The 22,169-nt window shown below is 37.0% G+C and overlaps 2 protein-coding genes across 2 annotated transcripts in view; both read right to left on the bottom strand.

Annotated features, from left to right (window-relative positions):
* Positions 1–19,477, bottom strand: part of LOC149531422 (bifunctional nitrilase/nitrile hydratase NIT4B-like) — a 41,997-nt gene extending 22,520 nt beyond the window's left edge. The window contains exons 1-2 of the mRNA XM_089811364.1: positions 19,084–19,477; positions 14,884–15,063 (exon numbers count right to left, since the gene is read on the bottom strand). Of these exons, the coding sequence (XP_089667490.1) occupies positions 14,884–15,063; positions 19,084–19,210 (307 nt within the window). The 5' untranslated portion in view covers positions 19,211–19,477. The remainder of the gene's footprint in view (positions 1–14,883; positions 15,064–19,083) is intronic.
* LOC149531423 (bric-a-brac protein) lies at positions 19,210–19,477 on the bottom strand. Its single transcript, XM_089811365.1, has one exon. It carries the CDS (start codon positions 19,447–19,449, stop codon positions 19,258–19,260), a length of 192 nt encoding a protein of 63 aa, XP_089667491.1. The 5' UTR covers positions 19,450–19,477; the 3' UTR covers positions 19,210–19,257.
* Positions 19,478–22,169: the final 2,692 nt, after the last annotated feature.

Raw genomic sequence — 22,169 nt, 5'->3', positions numbered from 1 at the left:
GCACACTTACAACTAAAACTTATAACACCTAAAAAAGCAATACTAATAAAGGAACCTGGTTGTAGATGGCTGTAATAATTTTCTTCAATGCTGCCTCTTCTGCTTTGCTTTTTCTGATTTGCTTTTTCGAATCTGCTTTTTCGGTTCCGCTTTTTCGTATCTGCTTTTTCGGACTGCTACCTTGTTGAATCTCAAGACCATATCTTTCAATGGCGTCAAAATTTCCAGCTTGAAGGGATTTCGTCCTTCAAACTATTGAAACATAATCTCCATAAAATTTCCCAATTTCTTTAATATTTCCAAGCATACTTAAAAGAAGCTCTTCCCTTTCTTTTATAGTGTTCTCACAAGAGCTCAAATCTTTCGTTTTCTCAATGTGGGATAAAACATCACTCCCTTTTATGTAACTTAAGTCTCCAACGTGTTATAAAATAAAGAGGACTCTTTTAATTTAAATATTTCCCACAAACTATAGTCTATGCATTAATAAAGTTAAATATTTAAATTTAACTTTATAAAATAGCTTTATCAATGCATAACAAATCTTATCCATGATAAACAAGTCTTCTTGCCGATTTTAAACAATTACCATCGACATACCGCTGCCACTAGATGTCCGACCATATCCAAGATGACTTACTATAAATAGTAAGTATGCCCAAAGTTGCCTCAAAACCCCCCAAAAAGACCTGCAACTGAAACTATCTAGGCCAAATGGCCTCTAAGTCCCTTTAATGTCCTAGTTAGCCTACGGGACAGTGGAGAAATAGGCTAACGACAACATCATGCTATGAATGCTAAAAAGGGGACATTACAATAAACCCAAGAAGGGGAGAGAAGAACCCCCAAAGAGCAAAATTACAGGAAACTAAAGATCACCAAGTTTCACTGTACAGACTTGAAATGGTGAACCACTCATGTCATCGGTGATTGTTGTGGACCAATATAAGATATGTTACTGTTCATCAACAAGTGCCAGGGTTGAGCAAGATACTTCCTTAAGATCACATCTAACCTAAGCTGCCGATTAGGGTTTGGGGTTGGGGTTCGTGGGTGGGTTCGTGTGTGTGTATATATATATATGTGTGTGTGTGTGTGTGTGTGTGTGTGTGTGCAAAAAACAAAGAAACTTGCATAGTTGTAAAACTAACTTACTAAGTCATTTCATGTGTGAATATATCAATGTTACTTGATTATTGATCAATGCCAAATGTCAAAGATAAACATTAAATACTCACTCATTAATCTATGTTAATGTTTTAAATAAAATTATACATTGAATTACTAAAATGCAAAATGGAATTTCAACACATAGACTTCTTCGTCAGATTGATAGACAATAATTTAATTTAATAAATTTTGAAACATGGTGATAAATGAGTCAATGACAAATGTTTAATAGTTTATCGCTGATTATAGACTCATAGTATTAAAGATGCAAATGCCCTTTAAGGGTCAAATGGGTCATCAAAATATGAGGGATCAATGGCTTCATCCTCATCTATATCATTTTCCTCATCATTGGAACCCAAACCAATTCCACTAGCCCCAGATGCAACCACATCCTCCTCGTCCTCCTCAACATCAAGCAAGGCAATTCTAGATACATCCTAGATGGTCATATCCAAGTCAAAAGTCTCGGGTAGTACATCCCACAACTTCTTTGGCCCCTTCTTATATCCTAGATCCTTGCGTGATAGGAGGCACCAATTGTTGTGAATAAATACCAAGTCATTTGCTTTCTTCGAACCCAACCGGTTATGCTTCCCTCAGTGGATAAACAAGTATGTACTCCAATTCTGCTCAGCAGCAGAAGAACTCGTAATCTAGAGAGACAACCAACACAATTTTTAAAAAATTAGAAATTGTAATTTTACAATACAATAGGAATTTAAGAGTGCTAATTCGACAAGCTAAGTGGCCATAAGAAAAAGGAAAAAAACTTAAAAACATATTTGTGATAAGATCTTAATTGCAAGAGGTTGGAGGTACATGTAACTTTGCCCATGTAAGTACCACTATCCAATGGCATCCATTCTACTTTGGTCATTGATTGCATTAGACTCTGCATTTTTGCCTGAGACAAAACTCTCTCCTAACATTCGATGCCACATCAAGATCACTAAAGAGCCTGCTAAATGCCCTCTTATACCTAGTAGCAACCTCAGGATCGCTGTATGGTGCCACTCTACCAGGAATAGAAAGTACCTCACCGCTATAATACTTGGGAGAAAGTGCATATGCCAGGAGTTGTAAACGTGTAGTAATCTTGTTCCAGTAATGTAGAACAATTTTCTTCACCTAATTGTACAAGGTATCCTCAGGATCCTTCTCTCTCCTTTGAATGACCCGGAATGTCAAATAATGTACATGTATGTTATCTTGATGTAGTGTTAACAACTTAATTAAAATAAAAAATCAAAATCTCTCAATAAATAAGGATAAAGTATTCTATAAAATTTTAAACTTACCAATTTTATTCTTTCTAGCATGGAGTCCATGACATCATATATGTCCCCCAAACAAGGCTCATCAATGTCGGCAAACCGAAGCATAGACATGATGGGCTCAGTAAGTTTTAATACATATTCCAACCTATTCCAAAAATCATCACTCAAGATCATATCCTGTATAGTTTTAGCCCTTTCTGTATCGGCTTGCTTCCATCCACCCCATTTGTTGCTAATAACCATTTGACACAATGCTTTTTCACCCTCACAAGTGGTCTAAGGACGATTGTGGGTGAAGCAAACATTGTTTCAGCAACCTATTACCATGTTAATTCAAATTGTAAGTTAATATAATAACACATTTCAAATATCAAATATGTAAACAACACAAAAGAATATGTATTCAATTATGTAAAGTATGACACAAAATGATAAATGAAGCTAAATAAAGTTTAAAATTTACCTTAATAATCCCAAGCGCGACAAAGTTCTGAAAATTGCTTGTGACATATGGTAGTTTGTCACAAACATTTGGATCTCCTCACCCTCCTGATACACTTTTTTCACCCATTCAATTTGGGTGCCAATTGCTTTCATCACCAAGTTCAAGGAGTGGGCGGTGCATGGTGTCCAAAATATATGATCATATTGTGCTTCTACCAAAATACCTGCAGCCTTACAAACTTTAGTATTGTCTGTTATTACTTGGACAACATTGTCAACTCCCACGGACTCTATGGATTCAATGAGAAGTTGGGCAATAAAATTTGCATCCTTTTCGTGCCCTTCACAATCAACCGCCCTCAAAAACATTGCCCCCTTGGGGCAGACAACAATCACATTTATTAATGGACGATTTTTGCAATCTTTCCATCCATCAGAGACAATGCTCAACCCCGTTTGGATCCAAGAATCTCTTATTGGTTTGAGGAGGTTTTCTACATTCTTTCTCTCATTATGCAATATGGTGGTTCTCAACTTTTCATATCCAGGGACTCGGTAACCACGAGGTGCTTCATTTATTTCTTGCACCATCTCTCTCCAATAAGGTGATCTCACTAGATTGAATGAAACACCATTCGTAATGAGGCAACGCCCAACTTTTATGTCAGCAATTCCTCTCTTTTCATTTTGAAATGCCTTATCTAATGGGTCTCTCTTGTGGGATGGGGGTGTTTCTATTTCATCTTCATCCATAGATGGGGTAGGTAGGAAGGGATGTGGTCTAGTGGTTGTTTGAGAGGGTGGTGTTGGTGGTTTTTTCTTTGATCTATCTTTTTTCGCCTTTCACACTAATTTATCAGCCTCTTGTTGTTCTTTTAACATGCCTACTATTTGAGAAGCCAGCAACCCCTTTTTACCTCCCTTTGGGGGCCCCTCACACATGCTAATCCCTTGACCTACTGGGCCTATCAAATGATGTTTAACCCGGTAATATGAGCTTCTATATTGGCTTTGGCAAAAATTGCATTTCCATATATACCCTCCCCCTCCAACACATTGCTCAATTCTTGTTGTATACTTCATAAACGAGAGCTTTTATCAATTTTAAATCTTTGGGATCCCTCCCCACCAACTGAACTTTGACTACTCATTCTATGATTCTTGCAATTTATTAAAAAAAAAAAAAAATTAAAATATGTCAGAACTTATACAAAACTTGATTAAAAATTAGAACAATAAAAACACTAAAAACTAACTATAAAAGAAGCAAAAGGAAGGATCAAATGCATACTTGGAACACTCAACACTAATTATTTGAAGGATTTGAGACTCCACAAACAATCTCTACAACCTTCTCTTCAAACTTGCAAAATGGCCACACCAAAATGAGTTTGAAGAATTTTTTTAATATAAAAACAAATTTTTAAATTTTTTTGACCACTTTATGGCCCCACAAGCCGTGGGTCCTCCCGGATTCACCTGAGTCCACGGTGGGTCCGAGCAGGGTCCCTGTTTGGGGCTGTGGGTCCACCCAGGTTCGTGCGGACCCACAGTCCCAAACAGGGACCTTGCCTGGACCCGGATGAATTTGGATCCAAAACCGAGCTCCAGGGTTCGAACCCAGTAATGTAGCATCTAACATACAAGACCAAAACTATTGTTTTAGTGAAAATGCTCATGGTATGCATCTACCCATGTGGTTGATGGTTAGCTGAAGAGAAGTAGATTTATGTTAAGGACAAAAATTTGAGCCATGTTGACAAGAAGGAAGAGGACCAAGATGCTAAGGTGGAACAAGTTGAGACAAAAGTTGTGAGAAATGTTTTCTCATAGGTCTACCTATGTTTGTAAGGTAAGTAGTGGTATCGAAAGGTTATTTAGAGGAGTTGATCAAACCAGGGACATTAGAATCTTGTGAGATCTCATGTAAGACTTAGCAAAGGAGGGTGACTACCTCCCAAAGATAGAGCCAAGCATTGATATCCACATACTTAAAAAAGGTAAAGAAAATGTTGCTTGGGACCCTATAGAGGTATTAATATCTTCATTTAATCTTATAGTAAATGGGGCATTTCAAGATAAAATACTCCTTGGTCTCCACCTACTAAAGTAAGCAAAGATGACAATCTAGATAGGCCAAGGAATTTGATGGTTTGTCTTGACCTAGAGTTGGTGAGAGCACAACCTCATTTTGCCATGGGGAAACCTTAAGACATGTGAATATTAACATTAGAGATGATGAAGATGGTCTAATATACCATCTTCCACCTACAAAGAACACTCAACATAAAAAGCAAGCTTTGGGCTGAGTGGAACAAGAGGGGGAGATCCAAGTGACTTGGTTGTGTTATTTGTATATGTCTCGCCTAGCAGCTCTAGTGATGGTCTCTTTCAAAGAAGTAGAAGAGTGTCCAAGGAATACATGAAAGGAGGTAGTCTATCAATACAATGGAAAGAACTACTCTTAAAGTACCAAGAATGACAATCCCAAATTGGGTCCAAGGAAGCAATCCTCTCTAAAGAACAAAGAGCTATGTATGGATATCTCACATCCAAAAGCAAGATCTCCTATGGATCTAAGCTTGTGCATGTAGAAAGTAAGCTAGAAGATAGGCTCAAGATGCAATTACTAGGTAACAAAATAAGCCTAGACAATGCTTTGGGGAATAATTCACTTGCACCTAATAATGTGTTGTGGCATGAGAGTATGCACCCTCTCAACATGGGCCTAATCAAAGGATCCCAAGCTAGGCCCCAGATCTCTTGCAAAGACATTGCACCTTGTAAAATAATTGAAATATGGAAAGATGACATTTGAAGATGTTAATTATCATGAGCTTAGCTTTACTAAGGTTGACCACAGGCTAGTGAAATTCACAAAAGTGAGTAAAGACAATAACCACCTAATTAGCAAAAAATAGTAAAGCAACAACCAACCCCAAGTATAATGCAAACATCATCCTAGGTGCTTGTTGCCAAAGAAACTACTCCAACTCATCAAAGTAGATGCTAAAGAGGGTCAAAAAGAGAGGACACACTTTTTTGACCCCAATTGTCACAATCCATTTTCAAGCTAATCTAAGCCTGTAAATGATAGGCATATTGGTATATCTTCTCTATTTCCATCTATTGTGGGTTTTTCCTTATTGAATAATGGTTTTTCTTCCAACTTCCCTCTTCCCTTCTTCGAGTTTGAGTTTCGTGTTGGTAGTGAGTCAACGTCCCTTGCAAGGTTCGTGACATGTCTTAACTGCCTCCTGCGGATTCTATAAGTCTAGTGGTTGTATCAGGCATTGACAAATAGATCATTTTGTGCAATGACAACATTTAGCAATTAACAAGTGGTTAACAATCAGGTTTGCATTATTTTTTTGGGAAAGACCATTACACTAGTACCAAAACTAGTGATTTTACCCGCTTCTATCTTCAAAATTCAACTTCACGTATATTATTTTTATGCAGTACAGCTATACGGCAATCGGATATCATTTGAAGGAAGTTAGGGAATGAGGTCGAATTATTGAGTGCAAAGACTCAATCATCTCCTACGAAAACCGTTGTAGAGCATAACAATACGAGAGAGAGAGAGAGAGAGAGAACAACCCAGACAATTAGGACAAAAGGAAGTTTGATCTCATGATTAATATAATGGCACAACTGTTTCACAAGATGGATAGTAATATGAATATGATTAGACAAACCATGCAAGTGCTTTGAGCATAATTATTTGAATGCCACTCAGAGCCACACACAAAAATCTATTCCTGTTTCAGCTAAAAGACCAACCCAACCTACCTTTCTTAATAAGCAGCTAGGGAATCCAAAACTTAAACCCTAAAACACATTGTTTGATGGTATTAGGACTTTCCACATAAACAACAAAGCTCTTCCTAAGAAGATCTAAAGTGAAATGTCAGCTCGCCAATTATATGACCATGAAGATGTCCTAAAACGGTTAAAAACCTAAGCCTAGGCCGCAAGTCTTTCGAAGAGGTGTGCAACAAGCTTTTGGGAGGTCGACAACTTGATACCTTGTCCTTGTGATGGATGTACCAAATGCTTAGCTTGTGTGTAAGCACAAACGCTAGAGACATACCTGCCTCTTGGACGGACAATCGAAAATGGAGCGATCAAATTTGCCACCTTGCTTTTGGAGGGTATTGCAGGAGTGGTGGTACTATGGTCTGGTCACTCGTTGTGGATTCATCATCTCATATGATGAATTCTACAGGCTTTTGATTCAAAGGTTTGATCAAAAGGATATTGATGTTTATTTCAAACATTTAACTCAACTCAAATTGTGTGGTTTAGTGTAAAATTATGTAATAACGTTTAAGAACCTATTGATGATAGTGTCAAACATCACATAGAGAAGATCGACTCTATATTTCATTAGGGGTTGGTCAAGGCTTTTGAACTGCCAACCTAAAAGAGACCATCTAGAGGCCTTTGGCATAGATATTTCAATGCCAAAGAACAAGTTTCAAACCAAAACCTTCATGTCAAAGAACCCTTTCACAAAAATGTATAGTAGACCAATACTTTTCCATCAAGACCAACATTGAGGAAAAAAATGAATCGAGAAGGAAGAAGTCGTGCTTCAATTATAAGGAGCCATAGTCATCTAGACATAGACGTCTTGTGAAAGAATAGGTGTGCTACACTGAGGTAAGCTTTTATAATTTCATTGGTGAATGATTGGTAGCCATACAAGGTGATGTGGGAGCATCCTAGGCTTGCCTACAATCTTGCATGTTTGGAGGAATTTTGGTTAAGTGTTGAGGAGCATCGAGCTTGGATTTTGATGGAGTTATGTTTTTCATGGTTAGAGATGTGTTGGAGACACATTGGAGAACCTTTCCTCATGATTGCATAGAGATTGGATTGATTGAGTTGAAGTTTGAATTGTTTTTACCTTGCTGCTGGAACTGTGATTTCTGGTTTCTGGGTGCCTGTTGCACACCGTGTAACTAATTTTGCACAATGAATGAGAAGCTGCGCACTTCAGGATTGAAGAGGGCCTAGAGTACTATCTATGGTCCAAGGCGCAAGTTATAATTCCTTATAAGTTGGGAGATGTGGCAATTCTCTCGGAGTATCGATTTCTGGCAGTTCTGCGTGACAGTTTTCTGTGCTTGACTTTCGAGATGGATGTGCACTTATCCTTGGTGAATCAACCTTTGCGCATTTAAGGGGTTATAGAGAACCTAAAATACTGCCCACAGTTTGAAACACGAGTTCTAATTCAATCGGAGCTATGAGATATTGCGATGTTACTCGAATATCAATTTCTAGACATTTACTTGCTGTTGCAGGCCAACTTGTGGCTCTTTAAGTATTTAATTTTAGTTTTTAGCATTATGGGTCGACTTGTGGCTTAGATTAGTATAAGTAAAGGTTTTGTGGAGTCTTTTAGTCATTTTATTTTGAGTTGGGATGGAATGAAGGATAGATGCGAATTTGAAGAGCTAGAGCTGCAACTTAGGAACTAGAGGATCTCTTGGTGGACCTAAGGGTACAAGTGTGGATTCTTCTTGGTGTTTTTATCCAGTTGTGTATTTGGACTAGCTGAGATTGGTTTGTAAGTTGGATCTTGCAGAACTGATTTTGTAACTGTTTTTTGTATTTGGCCCTAATCCAGAAGGCCTTACAGCCGGGCATATTGCATGTAATCAGTTATATTTTATGAACAAATTATTGTAATTTGGTATCAGATCTTGCATTGTTGCTTCTTGCTGTTGTGTTTCGGGTGTGCTTATATAACTAGGGGCTAGGACATCTCCTTTCGGGATACTCCTGCCTTGCACTGCATCAAGTAGTATCAAAGCGATGGTTGTTTCTAAGTGTGTTGATAGATTGCCGAAGGTGAGGCAGTTTACACTAGGATTTGCAAAGAAGGTTGATCTTGTGGCTGATTGATCTTCTGGATTGGTGGATCCGTTGCTTAGAGTTTGCTAAAATTATGGAAGATGCCTCCATGATGATTGGACCCTAGGGCAATTGATGATCTTAGTGATGTTGTAGAAGAATGGATCTCACAGAAGGTTAAAGCAGATTTCAAATCTAAGATGGAGGAGGTTAAAGCCAGTTTCAGATCTTAGCTAGCATTGATGAAGAGTGACATGATTGCTGAAAATGTAAGTGCTTTAGGTGGTGTACTTAGGCATGTGGGTACTGAAGGAAGTTATGAAAAAGTTGTTGAAGACTTTGAAGTTGTTGGATCAAGTAGTGAGGACAAAACTGATCGTGTGGAGAGGCCTATGGGAAATAGGGTTGGTCAGTTTGCTTGACCTGGATGTCAGTTGAAGTTGAAGCATAAGATGAAGGTTTCTAATTTCTCATGTACCTTGAATCCTGAAGACCTGATTGATTGGATTGGTGAATTGGAAGACTACTTTGAGATTGAGGATATTGAGGATCCACTCAGAGTAAGGTTGGCACAAACTAAGCTGAAGGGACATGTTGCTCTTTGGTGGAAAGAACTACAAAGAGATAGAGAAGAGGAAGGTGAAATGAAGATCACTAGATGGAGATTGATAGTGACTAAGTTGAAGGCTAAGTTCATTTCTATTGATTATGAACTTGAGTTGTTTAAGGGATCGCAAAATTTGAAGCAGAAGGATATGACTGTGAAGGATTATACCGAGGAGTTCTACAAGTTGACTATTCAGTCTGGGCATAGAGAATTGTCAAAAGAGAAGGTAGCTCAGTACATAAATGGTTTGAGATTCAATATTTAGGATGATGTTGGTATGCTGAATATTTCTTCAGTTGAGGATGCTTATCAATATACTTTGAGAGCAGAGGAGAAGCTAAAGAGGAAGAATCAAGGTAGTTCCCAAGGGAAGGAGAAGTAGGATAGTTTGGCACAAGCTAAATTGAAAGCAGAAGGTGAACCAAAACTTGTTGAATAGAAATGAAGGACAGGTGGAGGTGGGTTCAGAGGTAATTGTTTCAAGTGTGGTCAAGAAGAGCATAGTTCTTTTGAATGTCCGATTGGGAGGACAACTGCTGTGGTGAATGAGGTTGCATTCTAGGACAATCAGCCTGAGCAAGGAGAGAGTTTGTTGGCTCGGTGAGTATTGATTGGTGAGAGGACATTGGATTCTTGTCAGAGGACTAGTTTGTTCAGGACTTGTTGCAAGTCTGGTGGCAAAATATGCAAGGTTGGTGGCAAAATATGCAAGATGATTGTGGATGGTGGTGGTACTGATAACCTTGTTGCTGACAAGGTGATTCAGAAACTTATGAGGGAGCAATGCCTTGTTGATTTACAAATTGGTCAGTATAAGGATCAAGTGTTGTGTGATATTGTGGATATGAACAGTTGTCATGTGTTACTTGGCAGACCTTGGCAGTATGATTGTAGGGTTGTGCATGATTGTGTTAAAAATGTGTTTACTATTGAGAAAGGTGGTAGGAAGTTTTCCCTGATTCCTTTGCAGAATGAAGAGCTCGGTAAGAGGAACCTGAGTATTGGCAACCGAGTTGAGTTGGCAGATTCTGAGAAGGTTGGAGATCAGCATGGAAAGCAGACCTATGGAACACTTGTGGTGAATGTGAAGAAGAAGAAAAACAAGGGAAAGAGTGTGCAAGTTGAAGACTTGGAGGACATATATGTGAAGAACCAATTTGGGATTTATGTGCTAAATCCCAGCAGATGTTCTTCTAGCTACTAGAACATCTTTTCGAACCTGGGGTGTCTGATGCAGGAGCATCCTAGGCTTGCCTGCAATCCTGCATGTTTGGAGGACTTTTGGTTAAGTGTTGAGGAGCATCAAGCTTGGATTTTGATGGAGTTATGTTTTTCATAGTTAGAGATGTGTTGGAGACACATTGGAGAACCTTTCCTCATGATTGCATAGAGATTGGATGGATTGAGTTGAAGTTTGAACTGTTTTTACCTTGCCGCTGGAACTGTGTTTTCTGGTTTTTGGGTGCCTGTTGCAGACCGTGTAACTAATTTTGGCAACGAATGAGAGGTTGTGCACTTCAGGGATTGAAGAGGGCCTAGAGTACTATCTATGGTCCAAGGCGCAAGTTCTAATTCCTTATAAGTTGGGAGATGTGGCAATTCTCCTGGAGTATCGATTTCTGGTAGTTCTGTGTGACAATTTTATGTGCTTGACTTTTGAGATGGATGCGCACTTATCCTTGGTGAATCAGCCGTTGCGCATTTAAGGGGTTGTAGAGAACCTAAAATACTACCCACAGTTCGAAGCACGAGTTCTAATTCAATCAAAGCTATGAGATATTGCAATTTTTCTTGGATATCAATTTCTAGGCATTTAATTGCTGTTGCAGGCCGACTTGTGGCTCTTTAAGTATTTAATTTTAGTTTTTAGCATTCTGGGCCGACTCGTGGCTTAGATTAGTAAAAGTAGGGGCCTTGTGGAGTCTTTTAGTCATTTTATTTTGAGTTGGGATGGAATGAAGGATAGATGTGAATTTGAAGAGCTAGTGCTGTGGCTTAGGAACTAGAGGATCTCTTGGTGGACTTGAGGGTACAAGTGTGGATTCTTCTCAGTGTTTTTATCCAGTTGTGTATCTGGACTAGCCAAGATTGGTTTGTAAGTTGGATCTTGTTGGATCTTGCTTAACTGATTTTGTAATTGTTGTTTGTATTTGGCCCTAACCCGGAACGCCTTACAGTCGGGTATATTGCATGTAATCAATTATATTTTATGAACAGATTATTGTAATTTGGTATTAGATCTTGCATTGTTGCTTCTTCTTGTTGTGTTTCCGCTATGTGGTTATATAGTTGGGGGCTAGGACATCTCCTTTGGGGATACTCTTGCCTTGCACTACATCACAAGGCCTCATGACAAAGTGCATGACGGATTCAAGCGACTTGGTTGTACTATTTGTATATGTCTCACCTAGCAGCTCTAGTGATGGTCTCTTTTAAAGAAGTATAGGAGTATCCAAGGAATACATGAAAAGTGGTAGTCTATCAATAGAGATGTCAATAGAATGGAAAGATCTACTATCAAAGCACCAGCAATGACAATCCCAATTAGGTCCAAGAAAGCAATCCTCTCCAAAGAATAAAGAGCTATGTATGGATATCTCACATCCAAAAGCGAGATCTATTAGAATGTATTCTCTAGTTCCATCTATTGTGGGTTTTTCTTTCTTGAATAATGGTTTTTCTTCCAACTTTCCTCTTCCCTTCTTCCTATTTGAGTTTCATGTTGGCAGCGGGCCAACATCCCTCGCGGGTTCGTGATACATATTAACGGCCTCCTATGGCTTCTATAAGTCTAGTGGTTGTATAAGGCATTGACAAGTCGATCTTTTGGTGCAACAACAACCCTAGTGATTAACAAGTGGTACTAGTGGTATTAGAGCTTGGTCACATATTTGAATCCACGCAAGCTGCGACAAGTGACATTGGGAGGGGGATTGTTGGTAGTGGGCCAACGTCCCTCGCGGGGTTCATGACATGGCTTAACTACGTCCTATGGGTTCTAAGTCTAGTGGTTGAATCAGGCATGCATTCTAAATTTCTAAGTCTAGTGGTTGAAGCCATTATAAGGATGCTTATATTTCAACAAAATACTTAAAAAGTTTAAGCACAACCACCTTCCAAGGAGGACACATTCCATTTCCCTTCCACGCTTGGTTGAACCTGCCATTCTTCCTAGACAACATGCCAATCCAGCTCCAAATGTGCCAGAATGCAGATTACAATTCTAATAGTTTTTGAATACATTTCTCAGTTCCTTAACTCAAACTGGCAGAGAAGATACATTAAGTACTTGAGCAATGAATTCCTCAAACACAGTCCTTCATGCTTGTAACTCCCATTCACCTTTTCAACCTCCACGACTCATATGGCTTTACCTCAGCATAATCATTACAAATTAATGATCCCTTTAATGCCTATAGATGAACAAATACAGAATAACAAACCCGCCTGCCTGTCATACTATAAAAATCATTGTTTGCTACATTAATTTAGGGTTTGGCAAAACCAAAGAATTTTTACTGTGTCAACTATAAGAGCCTTGGAATCAAAATCTTCATCAAAGAAGACTAAGGATTGGTCATTGAATCTTCTTTTCACAAGTTAGACTCTTACCCCCACTGTTACGTGTATCCTGGATGCAATGGGTGGAAAGAATTATTAAAACTCGTGAGAGATGGGGTTCTTGTGAATCACAACTCAAAAGCTATGGGGTATTGTGAATTGCCAAAAACAAAAGGGCAGGATTTGTGATAGATTCATTGCATACAGTGTTATAAACCTGTGTAATGAATGGATGTTATATCCATGATTGTTCCTAGCACAATTACACCTCATGTCATTGGTAAATACTAAATATCTCTTTCTCTCTGTGGTTTGGTCAACACTCCATTGCAAAAATTTGTAAGAAACAGCAAGAGAAAAGCTCAAGTATTGTTGAACATTGAGTTAAAGGATACAAGAATAGATGGTAGCACAACAAAAGTATATACTTCTCTTCGTAATATATAATGCACAAAGTTTTAATGTCAGTTGGATTTCATGTTATGATTAATGAAAATATAATGAAAATATTTGATATTACCAGGGAGTTTATAACAAAAGCAATATCAAATATGGAATCTTCAAGAAACAGTTTTTCAATGAATATTCCGCACAATGAAATATCAAGAGGTGCATAACAAAATGCAAGTGCATCAAACGGGTGTTAAGTTGCCAGCTTTACATTTTTGAATGACATTTATTCTTAAAAGACAACCTCAAGGTAAATTTCAAATGTCAATGTTGTTAAATCCCCATTTGCAAAACACAGGTAAAATGTGAACACTCTCCCTCCACAGACTTTGAAAAGGTAAAGCTACAATAACATGCATTTTGATGAGCTATCTGTCAGTTGGAACTAATTTTGCAAGTCAGAACTAATTCTGCAGTATCATACATCCTCAGTAATAATACACGAGCACAAAAAGTTTCTGCTAGCTTGATTCTGCTATCAAATTACCAGAAACTGATTACCAATAAAATTACGGTAGCTAGGTGGGACATGAACCTTAAATCACCAAAGTTGATTGGAGAAATTAAAAATATTTTAAACCATATATTAGTGCATCTGAAGTGAACGTGAATTGCCCAAAAATATTTTAAACCATATATTAGTGCATCTGAAGTGAACGTGAATTGCCCAAGTTTTATCCCTTTCATGGGAAGACTACAAATAGTATATTCACTGACAAAGAGCTCCTGGATGACAAAGTCCACTGCATATGAATGATCAAGTGGTCCTGAGTAAGGTAGAAAATTTATAGTAGGGACAATGCAAAAGCAACTGTAAGAACTATATTGCAAAGTGATACAATAAATTGGTGCATGAGATCTCCCTTATACCAGCTCCACAAGCAGATATTCCATTTAAAATATATAATGTTCATTAAGACATATGGCCTTCCTCCGCGCCAGACTTGAACAGTGAACTCTAGTATGGAGTGCATCTTCAGCATTGGGCCCCCTCAAATTGTATCAAACAACTGTCTAGCAATTAAGTCAACAAAACTAATATTTTTACACTGAATATAAGTATAACTAGTTTTGGAAGAGAAACTTTAACATGTAAATCTGCAAAACCATTAAATCGAATAAGAGAGATACCATTACCGAGAACAGTTCGTCATAGGTTTGATAAGACAACATAACAAGAATAATTATTTTGAAAAAATATACCCAAGTCCTGACTATCAAGAAGGAAATCACAGGTTTTGCACTCGGTTACAGATTTGAGTGGGTGGACAAACAGCAGGTGAATAATATCTCTCTTCAAATTGATTACAGGCTGTCTATGACTTTCCCAGATTCATAACATCTACTTTTTAAAAACATGATACAAAGCATATGAATTGTAACTATTTCCACAATTAAAAGTTCACTTTCCACAACTTATGGAAAGTTACACCCAGAGGTATTGCACGCATTAGCCAAAATATTTCCTCATCAAGTTTAAACAAAGGATACAGAAGAATATACCTGGTACATCAATAGCAGAAGCATAATATTTCCGAAACTCCTCGCGGCCTTTCAAAGAGCGATTACCAATTATAACTCCAAAATTTGATCCTCTAGGATAGCCTCCAATAAATGCTTCGGGAAACACAAGCAATTGAGACCCATAAGCAGCCCCTTCTGCTATCAATCTTTCTGCTTTATCTGCCCTCAAGATTAACAATAATTAAAAAGAAGTTGGTAAATATAAACAAAATGTAGGGGACAGCTTTGAGAAAATATATGGAACACATGAGATTTCCAAGTCCAACCTTTGCAAACAAACCAAATAATATATACACTACTCTCAATAAAATATAAATGTTCACAGTTTTATTCTTTGATTTCATCTAATAAAAACTCAAGAAACCAAACTATAGTTACCAACTATTGAGATTATTCTGTTCACCTTGTAAAAAAGTAATGCCACTTAAAAGCAATTGAAAACAACACTGCAACCACCCAACCACATCCCTAACAATAATCACATCTAAAAGCACGTATTCAAATAAAGTATTCAACTTATATCTTGATGCCATGAGGATATAATTCTAGAGGTGATGAAACAAAATAAAAATCAATGAAACCTTTCTTATGGCGATTGTGCACAGGACTGCAGCAGCACAACAAGGCAACTAATCAATAATAAATGCAGTATCCAAACATGGTGACCTGGCCAGCAGATTTCTGGAAAACCTCAAGGGAGGCTTTAGACAGGAGGGAGATAAAAGAGAGGAAGGAAGCTGCAGAACATATAGCAATTTAACTTTCATCATCAATAAATAAACAATCAGCCCAACATAGAAAGAAAACTCATCATGTGATATTATAAGCATAAATGGCAAACTTGACAAGTACTAGAGAGTTATTCACTGCAAAACTTAGGCATTTGACTCGCCGAGTTTCTGGTGTGTACACACAAAAAGCTCAATGAGTCCAAGCCAAAAACTCAGTGTGATACAAAACATAAATCTACCCACAACCCTCACGCTTGGCACATGGCACTCTTGCATCTTGCAGATCCAATTTGAAGAAATTGTACGCAAGTTTGAAGGATAAACTTAAACAGTCTCAAAGGAAGGGTTAATAAAATAGCAATTTTTCTTTTTGCAAGCATTTAAATTTATTTTGGCTGCTGAACTCTAGCGAGTTAATTATAATCCATCATTTTCTAAAGTCAGTAGTATTATAAAATTCAAAAGGATCTCTTGATTGTTTGCAAGACGCATTAATGCATAAGAGAGAGCTTTATACAATGAATCATAGCATTTTGTATGTTATAGTCCACCAAACAAACAAAAGATCCAAAAAAAGAAAAAATTCAAGGGAATGAGCATTGCACTTTGTAAAAGGATGATAAGTTGGATATTAGATGAAACCTAAGTTGCCGATTCAGGTTCGGGGATGGGTTCGGGTTCGGGTTCGGGTCGTGGATTCAAGCCATTTTTTATTTCCCCATTTGGGTTCATGGATGGGTTCGTGAGTATATATGTATATATATATATATATATATATATATATATATATATAAACACACACACACAAGAGAAACATGCATAGTTGCAAAACAAAGTCATTTCACAATATGAACAACTGTTGCTTGATCATTGATCAATGCCAAATGCCAAAGGGTTTCGAGTCCCTTCAAAACCTGTTTTTACCTGAATCTAAAAGCATTAAATACTCGCTCATTAATCTATCTTCATGATTGTAAAGAAAATTATACATTGAATTACTAAATTGCAAAACATAGACTAGTTCATCAAATAATACATTGAATTACTAAATTGCAAAAGAAAGACTAGTTCATCAAGTAATAAAGATTGAAACATGATGATAGATGACAAGTTTTTAGTAGTTTATCAATAATCATAGTATCAAATGCCCTTCAAGGGTCAAATGGATCATCACAAAATGAGGGATTAATGGCTTCATCCCCAACTGCAACTATATCTAGATCTTCATCATTGGAACCCAAACTGATTCCACTAGTCCCATATGCTGCTATATCATCATCCTACTCCTTGACATAAGGGATTAGATGAGTGAAATGTTTTTTTATTAAGTTCCTTTGAGAGTTGCATAAGAAAACAATTAAAATTTTAAGGTTGTTTTAGCCTTGGGTTCGCTGTGGGTTCATCTGGGTTCGCTTCAGCAAGGACCCGGACAAATCCACAGTCAAAACTAAGGACCCTGCCCGGACCTGAACCGAACCCAGGGACAAATCCGGACCCGTACGGACCCGAACCCGAATCCGGGCAGCAGGGGACGAATCCGGCAACTAAGGATGAAACTATATACATACTTAGAAGACAACAATTTAGTTTCTTGTACTTCAAAAAGAAATTGGCACTAGGTTTATGCCTGTAATTCGGTTGCTTTGAGCATCAAGTTAATGTGGTGCTTTACCGCACCTAGGTGCGATGAGTGCTAAGTGTTCCATTCATTCTCATGAGAAATGGGTTCTTGTGAATCACTGCTCATAAAACATGGGTCAATGAGTTGACTCAAAACTACACAGTCAATTCCTGATAGCAATATCACAGAAATCAAAGACACATTTCCACAATCTGTACAGAAAACAGATTTTTTTTTTCTAAATTTAAGAAAAAAATCTTCAACAAAATTTATCAAATAAAATGACCTTAAGTAATTCATAATGTTACCTCTCAAAAAAAAATGACCTTAAGTAACACAGCATCGGGGCTTTCCTAATGAAATCCCATATCTATTTTCCAAAGAGAAATATATTAAGTGTTAAAGTTATGTTTAATACCAAATCCAACCTACCAGCTTTGTAGATCCCAAACAATAAGGCCTGGTGAGTTGAAGTCTCCAGTGATTTAAAAAGGCAAATGGGCAATGCCAGGTTAAATTTTAGGGTGCATTTTCAAGAGAAGCCTATAAAATTAAATGAAGAAAAAACAGAAATAGTGTCTTACAGTGGTCTGTACTGATAAATCTATGTTTTTAAAACCGAAGTCATTGCAATGTCAGTATGATCAAAAATAAAAAGATAAACGCAGTCTTTTTTGGTAAGATCAAACAAGAAACCAATTTAACATATGGGAGACTATTGTGCAAACATTCTATAAAAGGAATGTTTATCCAATTTGGCTGAAGCAGGCACTTTTCCATTGGAGGCATCAGCAATAACCCGGTTGGTAAGTTATTTAAAAAAGGTTGAAAACATGGATAACCATCGCTGGTCCAAAATAGCTATGGAGGAGGTACTAGGCCATAGGAAGAAAACTTGAATGAAACACAACAACAATTGGTTGAGCAAGTGGCACATTAATTTGCAAGAATGTTCTAAGAGCAATCGATAAATAAAAATATATGTAGGAGAACTGCCATGTGGACAAAACAATTTGGATGGAAAAAAAACACACTATATCACAGAGTTCAACCCAACTTGGGACCCCACTGGAAATAACATTTAAGGGCAAATATTAAAAATTGTTAGTTGCACGATTGAGGTCTAAATCACTTCATCTTAGATGTAAGACTGGTAAGTAGAAGATAGCCAAGGGAGTTTAAGAATAGATAACTAGCATATAGCATATTCTGTAATAAGGGAGCACTGGAAGCGGAATGGCACTTTACCATAAAATATACAGCTTATGAGGAAATCCAAACTCAGTATAAAAATAGCTTGAAGGTGAGCAAGATACATTATGTGTGAAGCTAGAATTAACAAAACTGCTAGCTTCTAGTCAAGACACACAGAAGAAATCCCACACCAAAAAGAATTTCAAGATAACTGAAAGCTATAAATTTCGGTCCCTTAGACTATCCCATCTAAGTGGATGTCATTAGAATTATTCATTCTTTCACTTTCACTTTACCTTTAAACATACCCTCGACAAGATCACTTTTCATTTACCCTATATTATTCAAACCTAGCATTCAACCCTACCCTACCCTCTCCAGATTCGAGCCTGATAATTCAATTTTGGATTACAATTGCTTCACCATTAACTCAACGAAAAATTGCTAAATACAGCAAGCTTGAAGGGAATCACAAAAGCTTGATGAAACAAGCTAACTGAAAGAATTAAACCCAACGAGGTACAAATTTTTAAGTTTCATGTTAGGAAATACGTAGCATTCCCTCGCTTTCCGCGTAGGCAATGAAAAGGGCAACTACCTTATTTCAAGGGCATAGCAAGCGATCTAACATACCAAGAGTGGCAGGGGTATCGTAGAAAACAGTAGAAGCTTGAACTACAGTGGCTCTGATAGTCCTGGGTGTAGGAGACTCCGACCCCATTTCTATTTCGTTCTCAGACATAACTTGTATGATGGACATTTCCCAGATAACAAATGATTTGGCAGAATTGATATGTGGAGAGCTTCTTAGTAGCCAGAGCGGCGTGCCCTGAGGCGCTCCCTGACGAAGTCACTGCGCTTCTTAATACGCTCCTGCTGTGGAGCGATGTTTTTATAGGACAAATGAATGCCCACTGCTGTACACCCTATTCCTGCGCTCAACAGAAGAGCCGCCAGTGCAATTCTCTTGGGATTCCTCAGCCAGAAGTCAATTTCCATTTCTCCATCCTCCTAACCAATCAATTTCAATTTTAGTTTTTATTTAGGTGTATAGATATAGGAGTCTAAAAAAAGTGCACCATGGGTGGATGCATTTTGGCTGCCCTGTAACCAGGGGTTACGGTCTTTGGATTCCAAGGGAGGGGAGTGGATGGTCCATCACGAGAGAGTGAGGATCATACCTAAATTTTCAATGGATGAAATGAAGTATTTTGGAGTTTTCATTGAATGGAATTTTTCAAATTTATATACAAAAATTGAAGAAAAATATAGAATCTTTATTATATTATTAATTTATATTATTAAAAATGTCTAAATATTTGTATAACTAGCATATCTATATTTTAAAAAAATCAAATAGAAAACATCAAAGATATTTTGAAAATTAAATTAATCAACTTTAAGAAAAATAGATTTCAAACATATAAATTTATTATTATTGTAATTATATTTAACTTTGTGTTATTTTCCTTTAATAAAATTTATAAATACTTTAGAAAAAAATTAACATAGTAATAATTTAACAAATATTAAAAATGATTCTAGTATTTAATTAAATATGTGAAACTAATGCTAAAAATATAAGTGATTACAATTTATAAAACAAGAGGAATTGTGAAATCTACATATTATTCTAAAATTTAATTATGTCAATAAGTGTCTTGTATGGAGATGACCTCTTTGGAAGTTGTCTATCATTTTGCAAGGAAACATCGACAACTTTACTGGTCTCATTTTTTCCCCCTTTCTGACACTTAAATGTTGTTTTTGTGCACTACCTAATGTCGACATGTCTCGGTCATCGTATGACCATTTTCTTGCTCCTATTTTTCTTTTGTTAACAGTTGCTTATGTGCGCTTATTCATTGTTTCTCATTTCTTGACGATGAGTTGTTTGCCACTGCATTTGTTAAGGTTACGATTTGTTGTGAGTTAAAGTGCATTCAATAGGATGTACTCGCTTTACTATTTGTGGTTATGGTGATTTTTTTGTGGGTTCAATTTTTTTTTATTTGCCATCATATGTGTTCCAAAGAATTTTGGTTCTTTTATAGGGAGGACCTGTTTGTGTCGGAGAGGTAATACCAACTTACTCTAAGGTTTTCCATGTATATTACACTTGCATTCAATAGATTGGTTGTAGTTTTTTGCTTCATTTGTTTGAACCAATTAGTTTGGTTTTGTATGTGGACTGTAGGTGAAGTTGGATACATATATGATAGATATAGAAGATTGAGGCATGCATTTGATTAGATCATGACAAGTAAAGTTTTATGTATGCATTGGCTAGTCATGATCTTTGGTTTGTTTAGTTAGTTATACATTCATAATCTTTTTGTCAGAATATAAACTTTTTGCTTTCTCTATTAATTTTCTCTTGTGCCTTCACAATGCAGGGATTGGAATGTAGATGTCATCAAGTACCATTGGTTAAACCTATACATTAAGGAGGAGAAAAGACACACATATTATATAGGATTTTTTATATATAGTTGTGTATCTAAGATTTTTGGTAATTCTATATCTATGACTTTTGATAAAATTGATGTATTTATATATAATATGGTCGTATCAATAACATGTGATGTATTTGTGGGAGGTTGTGTATTGTACACTCAAGCTCCTATAATGATGAAATACATGCAAGACTGCAAATATTTGACTTGGTTAAAAAAAATGTAATATGGTCAAACATATCATTTTCATGCATTACATTTCAATAGTAATAAATTTTGATTGTAATATAGATTTCAATTTTAATATAGATGTCATTAGATTTTTGTCTACCCCATTGTGTAACCATTTGGTCTATTAAGCCTTATTGGCCAAGGGTGGTCAAAGTGGTCAAAATGGTCAAGTAAGGTCAACCTAGCATAAAAAATATGTTTTTAGTTCATCTAAGTCAAAATAGTCATGTTTGCAAGGTTATAAGTGTCATTGACATAAAAGTGCTAAAAGTTACAGTAATGCTCTATCGAAAGTTTCACCACTACATATCTTTCAAATTGTTTATCCTGAGAGCAAATTGTAAGCATTGTTAGCTATGTATGGTCGAGAAAACCCTAATAACTACCTCATTCTGCCCACAAAGATACATGACTACCCCATGCCAAAGTGTCCCCAAGGTGCACTAAGCATAATTAGACAACAAACGTTGTAGGCCCATAAATCAGAGTCTGTGAGAGGATCGTTGAGTCGTTAGGTGCTATAGGACTTTGTTGGTAAGGCCTACAATAGCCTCCCTATGTTATTAGAGATTCAACTCAACATGATGTTCTCGCTCTATGCCAAAAGTTGTAGTGATGCTTAGTTGAAATTATCTTTCAAATTGTTCATCCTAGGACCAAATTGTATGCTCTATTAGCTTTGGTTGGTTAAATGAACCTCATTAACAACCTTGTTCCATCCAAAAAGTTGTTTGAACATCTGCAACTAACCATACTAAAGTGTTTCCAAGGTGTACCTTGTACAATGGAGCAGGAAACCCTAGAGGCTTTTAGCTTGAAGCTCGTGAAAGGTATCATCGAGTTGTTAGGTGCTACAGGACTGTGTTGACAAGGCCTGCAATAACCTCTCCCCGTTATGGGAGATTTGACCTCGTTTGAATTTGGCAAGATAATCTTGCTCTATTGAAAGTTGCACCATTGCATATCTTTTGAACTATTCACTTACAGAGATGCATAGGATGTCACAGAGATGTATAGGATGTCCATGACGAC

The sequence above is a fragment of the Cupressus sempervirens genome, chromosome 11 (assembly GCF_028749045.1).
Source record: "Cupressus sempervirens isolate cs-2001-9-10 chromosome 11, ASM2874904v1, whole genome shotgun sequence".
Taxonomy (NCBI): Eukaryota; Viridiplantae; Streptophyta; class Pinopsida; order Cupressales; family Cupressaceae; genus Cupressus; species Cupressus sempervirens.
The sequence above is the reverse complement of the archived record's forward strand: the minus strand, read 5'-3'. Positions and strand labels throughout refer to the sequence as shown.

Excerpts from the sequence above, each read along its gene's own strand:
- LOC149531423 (XM_089811365.1), bottom strand. The coding sequence starts at position 19,449 with ATGGAAATTGACTTCTGGCTGAGGAATCCCAAGAGAATTGCACTGGCG.